Source organism: Prinia subflava, chromosome 1 (genome assembly GCF_021018805.1).
Source record: "Prinia subflava isolate CZ2003 ecotype Zambia chromosome 1, Cam_Psub_1.2, whole genome shotgun sequence".
Lineage (NCBI taxonomy): Eukaryota > Metazoa > Chordata > Aves > Passeriformes > Cisticolidae > Prinia > Prinia subflava.
Genome location: NC_086247.1, coordinates 113981218 through 113993796, shown reverse-complemented (window position 1 = coordinate 113993796; position 12579 = coordinate 113981218). Strand labels below are relative to the sequence as shown.

General features: G+C 36.9%; 1 protein-coding gene across 1 annotated transcript in view; it reads left to right on the top strand.

Moving 5' to 3' along the window:
- The window catches only part of CMC1 (C-X9-C motif containing 1), a 42726-nt gene that overhangs the window by 11197 nt on the left and 18950 nt on the right, over positions 1–12579 (top strand). Inside the window, exon 2 of the mRNA XM_063408797.1 lies at positions 1836–1928. Coding sequence (XP_063264867.1) covers positions 1836–1928 — 93 coding nt within the window. The remainder of the gene's footprint in view (positions 1–1835; positions 1929–12579) is intronic.

The window sequence follows — 12579 nt, the reverse complement described above, 5'->3', positions numbered from 1 at the left end:
CAGGGAATTTACCTAGCTGAAAAATTGTCTAATAGGAAATTTATTTGCCTTTAAAGGAAATTAACTTCCCCTTTCATTCACCACAGGGCTGCTGAGCCTGTGTGGGCAGAGGGAAAAGAGCATCATAGGGATGGGGAAAGGGCAGCAAGGCTGCAGTGCCAGCTTACTTTGACTGGAGTGAGTGGAGCTAAGGCACGTAGCATGGTGGTGCCAGTTCCTGTCATGTCATTCAGCTGAACTGATTTGTCCTGTTTACAAAACATGCTTGGAGATTTTCTGACAGCTTTGTCTTGTCTGTAGCTTATGTATTGTACCACGTGTTTGGTACAGTAAGTGCACTGATACTCTGCAGAAGGTTAAAATGAAGAATATTTATAATATTTTATCTGTAAAATAATATATTTGTAGAAATCTGATATATGTAATATTTTAATATGAAAATCAGAGCATGGAAGCAAATCTAAGTCATGAACTATTTGTTTTTAGTGTTTTTGTTGTATTTATAGAATATGGGGGTTTCTTCCTGCTCTGGAAATGCTAAGAAGGACATTTTTGAGGAGAAATATCTTTAGTTCAGATTCTGTATATTGCTCATTGTAATCCTCTGTTGTTGCCAGATTTCACTAGTAATATCACTTATGCAATACTGTGTAATCTCAGAATGTAATCTCTTAGCATTAGTAAACTTTAAAAGACGATGACTTAAGAATGACAGATGTTGGTTTCAGTTGTTTTTTATGGAGAAGTAACCAAAAATGCTCTGCAAAATAGTGTTTGAAAGCTGTAGGTAACTTAAAACCTGTTTCTTTCCGTAGTTTGAATTCATTGCACTTTTTCTTCATTTCATCTCCTTTTCTTTTTAATAAGTGATTTTAAATTGAAATGATTGTCACCCAAAATAACTATCTGATGGTAGAATTTTCACAGATGAGTATCCCAACTGATGCTATTCTGAAATGTGATATCATCTTCAAAGGGTGAATAAATAGTGTGTTTGAAGATGAAAACCAGGTATTTGGTATAACTGCATTGGACTTTATAGTGTTCTGAACAAATGACCTTTGAAGGGTTTTAAACTCAGAAACTGAGAAATAAAAAACTGCTCTTGATAAATTCTCATCCCTTCATTTTGAAGAAAGTAGATTTGGAAAAGCAGTATTTTTTTTTTTGTAATGATCTGTGTTTATTCTAAATCACTAGTTGTACTCAAGAGAATTCTGGAGACAACTGAAAGCAAATTACAGCTGTAGTTGTAGTACTTTTAAGTACAAAAATCAGGCAGCAGCATTTCTTCTTAAGTTGGATTTCTCAAGGAAAAAGCTCCTAGATCCTTCATTGAAGAGAGTTCATTTTCTCCTGAAGAACTGAAGTCTTCCACGTAGCCATACAAATTCTAGGTTGTGCCCTAGTATGTGCTATTTTTCTCAGCTTTCTGTCAGTGAATGAAAGAGTACATACAGATCATGTGCATAGAAAAATACTAGGATCCAGAAATAAAAGTATTTAACTGCTGTGCTGTCTGTGTGCAGATTTTTTGTTCAGTAAGGCAGAAATTCAAATGGGCTGCCAGAATTTGCTCCTTTATTTTTGGTTCCTAGTGCACATTAAACAGAGTAGAAATATTCAGCATAATGCTCATAATTGTATCTGAACAAGTTTTGGACTTTCCATACTTTTGATCTGTGTGGTCCTTTCATAATACTTTCTGCTGCTGTTTGTGACAGTTTTAGTGTACTCCTGTATATTATATAAACAATGCCGTGTCAATTATTTAGATAGACTTTTTCTGATGTATAGATAACAATTTTGTTCAAAATTGTCTTTCACTTTTGCAGAAAACTCCAAGCTGAGACATGTAGAAAAAGATGTTTTAATTCCACAAATAATGAGGGATCGAGCCAAGGAGCTGTGTTCAGATAAGGTGCAAGGTAAGAGTCAAATATTCATTAGGAGATCAGATGTACTCACTTTTGTGCCCTGAATATAATCCTTGTTTTTGAAATCATGTAGTCAGAGAATTAATATGTGTGATCTCCATCTTACCAGTTCACTGTGACACCAGTATTGAAGCATATAAATCTGCTGTGTAGGCTTTGGCTGCTTGGTGATGTGGGCTGTTTTCCAAAATGATTTGTTCACAAGGGCTGTAGAATTTAGTCTGATTGATACAAAACTTTTCACGTCTCACTCTGGTGGTGACAGAGCAGCGCAAGAGTTAGGGTTTCTCTATGAAATATTTAATACTTATATAAATTCAATTGCCTCATGCAAAACCTTCACTTAAGCATCTCTCATTATAATAAATCTGTTTAAATATTCCCAACTTATCCTTTCCTTGCCCTAGCATTGAAATGGTCCATGCACATGAACACACACACATTGCTAGACAGATGTTGCAATGGAGTGATGCAGTGCACTTCTGCTTTCATTTCCTTTTGAAGAGTACCAGACAATAACTCTTCAAAGTGGTGTCACCGCCTCTGCTGAGAGCTACTTACACACAGGTTAGCCAAGAATGCTGCTGTAAGAGGGATGTAAGAATGGATGAAAAGCCAGGGAATTATTCTGTACAAGTGCTGGCTTTCAGCAGAGGGCATTTGCATCTGGTCATCCAGATCTGTGCTCTTTAAACTTCTTTGGTTCATGCACCCCATCAGTAAAAAATTTCTCACTGCATAATCCCAACATAGGTATATTAATTTATAAATTATGTACTTGTAGATTATGTACATTATAAAACATAAAAATAGAAGTTAAAAAAGGATGAGATAAAGATGAAATAAGCAGTACTGTAAAGCATTTTTAAGCTATTTATTAATCTAAAAAGATTATTGTAAATAAGGTACCTTTTTATTGAGATCTATACAACTGAACATGCGTCATATTTTAAAAACTTTAACATGGTGATATAGCAATTTGAGTACCTGGTTCTAAGTTCAGTTTATTTCAACACTTGATCTTTAAGGGTGTTATGCCTGGAAAAGATACCTTATAGAGACCCATGGATCCTCATGGAAGCAGCACACAGCTGCTGCACTTATTAAATTTTACTTCATTATACCTGTTTTTCAGTCCTATCAACAAGTTTTGCAAGTGTTTTGCTTGAAATTGGGCTAATAAATGATCTTCTGCCCTGATGTCAATCAGTTTTTCTTCCAAACTAACCAGTTGCATGTCAGTGTTTTCAACCCCCTAAAACTCTCCTTAGGAAGATTTTTAACAGGTTAGAAAGTTCTGTTTATATCCTTCCAAAGTATACAGATAGAGGAAGTTTTTTGTAGGTGACACACATTTTTTTCACCAACAAAACCAAACCAAAAATTACATAATTAGGTGAACATATCCAAATACCTATTTTCAAAATGCTTTCTCCAAAGCAGAAGTTTCTTTTGCAGAGGAGTTACTTTCTTATTCACTGTTAAAATAACACCTTCACCTTGAAGGGACACATTGAGTGTTTAGTTTTTGGAAATTCCTGCTAGGTAGCAAACTACTTGCAGCCACTTGTCATCACCGAAAAGGTCAGTGGGTTTGGAGCACTTGTCAAACCTGACACATTTTTTTTAGAAAAGACAACTCTTTTAAGCACTTTGCCACGAGTTATGCGGAGAATGAACCTCTCTGTGGTGCCAGGGATTTTCATGGCTCCTCTCCATCTCATTATGAAGTCTGGTAAAGATGCCCTGTTTGAAGGGCTTGTTTTTGTCAAGTTATAACACTGATATCCTCCTATAGCACAGTGTGCACTCCTGCTCCAACTGCTTTGCTGCAATAGCTCATCCCTGAGTGGTGGGTACAGGAAGGAGTTTCACATGCAGTGCTCTCTGTAGCCTGAGTCTGAAATCCCTTTTTTATTCCAGTCAAAGCAGCCACCCGGTAAGCAGCTACATTTGCACAATTTTTCCGTAATACATTGGTTTTTATTCAAGAATCCACTTCCTGTTGAGAATAGATCTTCTCCAGTACATCTTCCTTTCAGTGGCTCACCAAAAAAATAATAAAATTGTATATTTCATTGTTGAAATGCAAATACCACAAGGTGTGAGAAGCTACAAACTTCTGTACTTTCACTCAGCTGCATAGCAAAACTCCCACGCTTTGTAACTTGTTTTAACACTTCTTTCTTCAAATCTTCATCAGTGTCTTCTGTGCATCTTCCAACAGTACTTACTGACAAAGGAGTGCATTTCAGTTTGTTGCCATATTATTTTCCCTGAATTATTTCACCGACTTTAGCCATGGCAGGAAGAACAATTCTTTCCCCAGCGGCATGTGGCATTTTGTGTTTTGCTGTTATTTAAGAAACTTCCAAGGAAGTTTCTGGGCTTTTATCACTAGGGCACTCCATCACTAGAGTCAAGTCGAGGTAAAATGGACCAGTGTATTTTTGAGCAGCTGCTTTTAGAGGTTCTCCAAAAAATATAAAAAAATAGTGTTACAGTAATATCTGCCAGAGTAAAGTGGCATCATGTAACAGGTGCCTTCCAAAGCTGCCAGAAGAACTTAACAGACTTTTTTTTTCATTTCAACAATTTTTGAATCATTTTTACTTTGAACTCTATACCTGTTGGGGGGAAAAAATGAAAAGCAATTTCAGTAGTGTGGATCATTTGAAAGATGATGTTGGTTAAAAATATTTTGAGAGATGGCTATTTGTATAATATTCTTTGAGATTAACCAAAGGGACAGTGTGTATGTGTTTTTCTCCTCTGAACTTTGTGTAACATGAGGACTTTGGTTTCAGAATCTTCATTTTCTGTGGCAGCAACCAATATTGGAGGATACTGAGCTGTGAGCTATTACCTTGCAGCTTCTCCATCTTTTTCCCTCCATAAATTTTAAAGCCAAATGTTACGGTTTTTCTCTTTCTGTGACGTTCGGCAAAATTAAAATTTCTTCCTTCCTTCTCCTGTATAGAGTTTAGTTTTGTATCTTTAGGAAAACCAGGTTTGTGGATACATCTATCTCCCTGTCACTCCTCTGTCACCTGTAAGCCAGCTTTGATCAAATTGTGTGAATGTTAGAAGTGGAAACTGAGTATTTCTGAAACTTTTTTTTTAATCAAATAGGTGAACAAAACCCCACATTAATACCTCTATTAAAATAAAAAGGTTATTTTCTTCAGTTATTTTCTTGTACAACTTTTTGTCTGGGTAGAGGGGCAAGACCAAACCATGAGAAATGAAGCTTAAGCAGTTTTGTGATCAGTAGATTTACCATCTCATAAATCCATTGTGAGATTATTCCTGGAATAAATTTGTCTTGTTAGTACACAGGGATAGGTGTTAATCAGAGTAAATAGGCTATGATTTTTTATGCTGTAAACAATTATTAGCTATGAACATAAGCTGTGTAATTAAGCAATCAAAGCTCTTGTGACTTGGTTTGTGTGCTGTGGAGTGTACACACACACATGAGATGGAGTTGTTTACACTGAGGGCAGGGATACTCATTTAACTTGCTCTCAATGTAGGATTTTTCTGCTTTATGTTGAGTTCATGTTTCAGAATCTCCTATTAGTAGACCACTGTTTCTTTTTGTCTTTAGGAAATTGTGATAAATGCATGGGTAGTTAGGAAATAAAGCTATTGCACAAGTGAGGGCCCGTACAATTGGCTTGACCAGGCTGGGTTCACATGTGTCCCCATGGGGAGCCCTATACATTCAATAGTGCTCTGTGTGAGCCCAGGGATCCATCTGTACCCGGCCGGTACCTTAGCCTGCAGCTATTCCACCTAGAGCTGTGCTCAGCACAGCTAATCATGCAGCAGTGACAGCCTGGCCAGCACGTGTTCCAGAGCCGCCCGGGGAGAAGAAACACCAAGCATTACAAAAATAAATAACAAACAAAGGTTTTGTTAACTTAAGAAGGGATCCTGCTACCCTAGTGCAAAGTTAAATGGATGGCTCATTGCTGTGCTTGGTTGTTAGCCTATCAAAATGGCTTAGGGAAGAAATAACCATGGAAAGTATGTCCACCTGATAACTTTTCAGAACAATTAAGTATTGTGTCTGGTCATATTTCATTTTACTTAGATTATTTAAATTTGCTTACAACTGTTTTTTTCAGATTGGTCCAGTATAAGTTCTTGTGTGTGCTGCGTGTTTCTTGGGAATTTTGTAGCTCTGTTTCAGAATGATATTTGTGTGATTTAAGATTTTCAAGCACTTTTTTCAGTGAAAATGGATATATTAGTAGTTTTGTTAACTTGGGTAGTAATTCTGTTAACATGCTTTCTGGGAAACATTAGTCAATTTTTTGTGACCATTATGTAAATTTGCTTTATTGTGTTCATATCCATGTACTCTATGTGTGTGTGTGAAATTGTGGGCAAAAGTGTCAAAAAACAAGCAAACTAAAGCCCCCAGAAACATAGGCATGCAGGCATGTTTTGCTGTATTTTTACAAATTGTAGCATGAGCTTGCCTGAAATAATATTAGAAGATATACTTCCGTATCAGCATGTCCTTGCATTTCAAACCTAAGTAAAAAAGGATCATTTCTTAGCCATTGCCTCCCTTATTGCTTTTATGAAATAATTTCTTAAGCAAGCTATTTTCCTGTTTTGCTTTAATTTCCAGTTATCACATTTAAATATGAATAAGCTTCTTCAAAGCAAAATCATAGCAAATTTCAGGAACCTGGAGCTAGCTTTTTTCATCAGAATGGTGACCTTTAGCACATCAAAAGTAGTTTCATCCAGCTGTGCCTTGCTTTCTGTGACTCCATGCTCTAAAACAAGGGACAGTCATGGAAAAAACTGCAAGAATCAACTGTGGTTGATTCTTGATCAGTTTTACAGAAAACTTTGTTCTAATTTCTTGAGAGCACTTACTCTGTTGTCCGAAGTTACAGATTCTGAAACTGAACTTTATGGGGTTTTTTTTGGTAACAGAAATACACAAACCTGGACTGTCAGCTTAATTTGGTTTAATTTGGGGTTACTTGGCTTGGAAAATAGAAATGACTGAGTGATTTTGAGATGTTGTGAGTTTAGACTCTGAAGAAGTTGTCTTGAATTGAGATCCCAGAAAGAAATTACTGGGTCACAGAGTCAGTCATCAAATTAATTCTGTATTATATTTATTGTGAATGTCTTATATATGTGTTTTATTGTAAAACATTTCTGCCCACCTTCCAAAAGCTCACAACCTTTTTTTTTTTTTCTGGGAGAAGAACAACTTGCTCCAGAGACAAGGGGTTTAAGTTCTGAACTTCTTTCCTCTGAATTTTGTTGTCTGTTACTGTCCCATCATCTAGATTTGGGCCTTTAAGGTCACAAAGAGGGACCTGCACTTACCTTCTGGAGCTGAGACTCCTTTGTAAGGTTGAAATATTCAAATAGGAAAGAGACCTACATGATTTTCAGGGTGACTGCAGGGGCAGTTGGTAGTTCAATTCAGCCTGATTCTGCCATTAGAAAGATGATGAATTAAATGTAGCCATTTCTTATTTTAAGCATATTGTGGGAGACATCCATTTGATCAAGTTGACAAGTTGTTCTGTCCTTTTTAAAAAATATGAATCTATTTTAAAATTTTTATGAGGGAGACACAAGATATTTCTATTTATGCTGAATTGAGGACCTTCACTGGAAAACACTTGTGTTGGTTCTGTCATCTGTAGGAGCTGTGTAATTAAAGCAACTGGAGTTACATTGCTGAAAAAATCTCATGATACTTGGCAGGGCTTTGAAAATGGTTTGGAGAGTATATGGCTGGAAAAGGACATTTCCAGGCAACCACCCTCCTCCCATTCTGCAGATTTCCCTTTAGCCCTCTCCTCCTCAGGGCTCACGTTGATACTTAGTGAAGATGATGGGATACAACACTACTGCGGGCTTCTCTACAGTAGAGCATGACCAGTGTCAGCCGGAGTTTTGATAATGTGCACTTAATCAACAGTCCTGTCACTGACATTATCTCTGTCCCCGTGGGGGCCACCTGCTCTAGACCATGACCCTTACACCTGACATAGCAAGGTCCATAAATCCAAAGAAATTTCTGATTGAACTACATGTGGTGCTGTACATTTAAATGCCCAAGCACACCTTTAGATATTCCTTCTTTAAAAAAACATTTTTTTTTTAACTTCCCTATCAGAAATGCAGATAATGAAACGTGTGAAATCCTTAGCAAGTTTTGCCTGATGTTGCTCACTTTCCTTGGTATTGCAGATTGAGTTCTGTTAATTGCTGCCAACCCTTGTTGAATGCTGAGAGATTAACCTGTTCGTACCTAGAGTTTTGCCATCAGAAGATGCTAAGACTCATAGTAGAGGGAAGTTACATGACAGCTCTACTTTAAAATTGTGGTGAATGTTCTTGTCTTATAGCAAATTAAAACTAAAATCACCATTTACAGCTGAACTTTGCTCAGCCACCTTGCATCATTGTGAAAATATAATCCTTACATTTTTTTTTCAAGTTCACATCTCCTAGGAATATCTGGGAACACAGTGATCTTCTAATTGACCAAAGCAAAAAGATCAAGTGACTGATAAAAATCAATGAGTTAACATGACAGCTGCTGGTACCTTTTTTAAGTTGAACTGCTGTGATCAGAAATTGCTTACGTGTGCTTATGTCCATATTATTCAGAGTTTGATGGAAAGCCTGAGAGGTTACAGTGGAAGAATCACATATTTTTTATGACCACAATAGCCTTCTCTTAGGAGGATGAAGAAAAAATGCCACATTATTATCTGCAACTCCATTTTTGTGAGAGGAAGGTTAGTATAAATTGAGAACATAGTTTCAATTCAGCAACAAAACTGCAGGTGGAGAATGGAGGAGAACTGTTGTCCTCTGTTACCGTATTTATTATCTGAATATTGAAGTATATTATAATCGTATTGTGTGCGACCACATGACCCTGTATGAAACTCGATATTACATTATGTTGTATGTGTTGTGCAGTTGCCAGTAATTTAAGTTATTTTAGATATTTTAATAGTGTACAGTTATATTTAGTACCGGCAGTAAATCGCTATGAGCTTTTTTCTGGCTACTCTTTCTCGAGAGTAAGATGCTAAAGATGAATTTTTATATGATGTTCTTGTTTGCACACAATAGCTTTTATTTTGGAAAAAAATTATTCGATGCTATATATTTCCAATGAACATTTACTCTCATCACATTTAACTACGTGAATTAATACAATCTCTAGAGGGATTATGGTATATTGAGCTTTGCTCCAACAAACTGGGCAGAGAGAACAGCTATATGTAAATTAGAACTTGAAGAAATGAGATTCTAGATTTGTGTGAGTTTGTTTGAGTGAATGATAACAGCATTAACTATTCTGAGCTAATTTATTGAAAAGAAATATGAAGGCATATTATCTTGCTTGGTAATAGAAATTTCAGTGTTCTAACTAGTTTTTAGGACTTTGAAGAAAATGTTCAGGGGGGGAACTCGCCTGGTTTGATTACTTTTGTTCTTCCCTCTGTCCATGTCATTTCTACCCAGCTGATGACAAGAAATGGGTCAGACTGCTAGCTTTACCACTGCAACTTAGTTGTGTAGGGTTTTTTATTTTTTTATATTTTTTATTTATTAGGGAATGGAACAGCTTTTACAGGGACAAAGAGAAATGAAATCACTTTCAGTGAAAGAAAGAGGCCTCATTATAGCCACCAACAGCAGTTATTGACAGCTACACTTCCTATTAACAAGGAGCATTTAAGAGTTTGGCTGTTGGATCTTTGGACTTGATCTAATTTGCTAGCATTAATTAGTTTCTTTTGAGCACAGACACTTGGTGCTCACAGCTATAGATTTAGAGGACTAATTAGGACAGAAAATTGAACAGAATGGGGTAAGGCATTAACCTTCAACCATTACCAGCTGGGGCTCTGATAAAGACCACAGAGTCCAAATGCTCCTATTCATGCAAAGAGTACTCTAATGAATATCAATTTCAGCCAGGTTGCCATATCTTACAAGCCCTGTCTTGATTTTGATTCTCTTACCTGGTAGAGATTTTTATGTATAGATACTAAAGTGATATTGGTAGTTCAGAGTTCATAGATTGAGAACCTCAGGAGGTTACCTGTGTTCTGTCCAGTCTTGCAATTTGCTTTTCTTAAGGTACAAGTTTTATTGGTTTCCAGCTAAGATCCTGAATTTCAAATTGATTTCCTTGTCCAGCATAAACAGATTAACATAGCCCAGATTAATTACATGTTCTTAACAAATGCTGGTTTAAATAGAGGATGCCTGTGTGTTTCTGGATTATTGTAGTACATGGTAGTAATATCCATGACAAGAGCATTCCCCAAGCTAACTGCTGAAAGTTGAACAGTAGGATTGCTTCTTTTGCAGCTCTTACGGTGAGATACAATTATTGTGTTATGGTATTCAGTTGGTAATCCAGTTTTAGGAGGAAAACTATTCTTCCAGACTGGATTCATGTGTTTTAACATCTGCAGAATGGGAATTCTTTAACTGCGTATAAGGAAAGGAAAAAACTAATTGTCTTTGTCCTTTTGTATCATTTCTTGAATTGTTGGAAGAGTTGAACTTGAAATTAAGCATCAGAATCATCAGTTGTTTCTACCCTTTAGTCATATTACCACTCCCTGACAAACTCACCGTTTAAGCTGAGTGATTGTTGCTGTCTTCATTTGACTTCTGTACCTGGAAATTCTTTGCCCACTGATGAGAAAAGCTGAAAAGTCTCTTCTCTATAATAATTTCTCCAAACTTGTTTTTTTCAGGAATGACACTAATATTGATGTATATGCCTTTTATATGCTCTAATTATTTCCAGTTCTCCACTAGTGCACAGTGTTAGCTGAATAGCTGGTTTCATGTCTCAGGGTCCTGGTGAGGTAAGATTTGCCACAGATGGTAAAAACAGAGAAATTCAACCTTGCCTGTATCTGCTGATCTTGAGGGATTCATGGTATTTAGATCAGTCTTCAGGGAACTGTGTGAGGTGAGTGTCCATAGTGGAGGAGTCATGATGAAGCTCTTCTCCCAGCAAAAGGGCGAGGGTACTGTTCCAGCCACTGCCTAATACCTTTTCCCAGATGTTATATATCGTGTTTGCTGATCCCAGAGTTCTCCTTCCCCGTTGACACGTTTTGTCAATGACTTCTGTGTCAGTCATTACCAGCAAGTGGGCCCAGACTTGGGATTCCGTGAGGGGTTTTTTGTATCCCTCCGATTGATGGTGGCAGTAACCTGTGGGCGCAGTGTCAGAGTGTGACAGTGAGGTGTCACTGTGGCGTAGGTGGACAGAGCAAAGGCAGTTCATGTGACTTACAGTAGCTGTTATTTTAGTTGCCTGTCCTTAACAATGTATAAAGTAGTTGCTCTGCAATTTTGCATTATAAACCCCTCTTAGATACTACATTCAACAGTTACACAGTTAACACTTAGTGTAAATAAATCTTAATACTTTGAAGAAGTAATGCTATATCCCCATTGCCTGTGTATAAATATTTATGTTGTACATGAATTATTAATATTATCCTGGGGTTAGTTTCACACTAACCCCACACAGAAAATAGGTTATTTTTCAAGTATTGAAGTCAGAATGTGTTGTATAGGCACTATTAAGTTTGGCACTGGAAAATAAAACTTAGTTTGGTCAAAAAGGTGCTACTGTGTATTCAGAAATACAACAAATTGTGAGCATTCAGGCAGCCTAAAAGCAATATATTGTCCTTGTATTCAGCATAAAGTGATAGAGGACAGCTTCTGTCCATTCTTTAGATAACGCATGAAGTTGACAAGTGTATTTGCCAAAGAAAGTTGCTTATCCAAATCTCAGAAATTGAAACGAGGCTGAACAGGAATTAATACTAAATGGAAATCAGAATAGGAGTTGTGGTTTTACTTTATGTGCTTTGGTTTAATGAGACAGTTGATTATGAGATTTGCAGTTTTGATCTCCTGTTTGGAGACCTGGACCTGTTGTACATACCTTTGTGTAGAATGTTACGACTCAGCAGAACCAGTCAGAAAAAAAAAAAGGGGGGGTCAGGAATCACAGGACTTACCAGGCAACAAGGGAACACAAAGTTGAAATATAGTTTGGCAAATACACACACTGTTTACAAGATGTGGTGTTCTAAGTGTTCTTCATGCTTTTTGGTATAAATGTTCTTCATTGTTTTCTGAAAACAATGACCTCAAATTTTCATCCTGTTTTGGGATGAAAACATTTTAAGGTTTTTTCCATGTAGAGCAGTAGTTCTAAAGATTGAGTAGCTCAAACTGAGTGAATTGTCCCTCTAGCACTTATTCTATAATGTAGTAGTTAATGGGTCTTGGGGTAGCAACACCGACAGTGCCCAAGTGGATTTTTTTTATATTAGAGACAATGTTGTCTGTTGCTGAATGAAACTATGTTCTTGTACATTATCTTTCAGGTCTTTTTAGTAACAACAACAAAAAATAATCCCCCTCTTTCCCACCCCCAAAGTCAGTGTTGTTGCTGCTGTAATTGCTTTCCAGTAGTTGTTTTGTAGTGCCGCATAGAAAAAGAGTAGGGAGATTTGTGCTCTGAAAAGTGTTTTAGTTAAAGGTCTGATGCCTAAGAAGAGAGTAAAGGCTACAGTATTGAAAG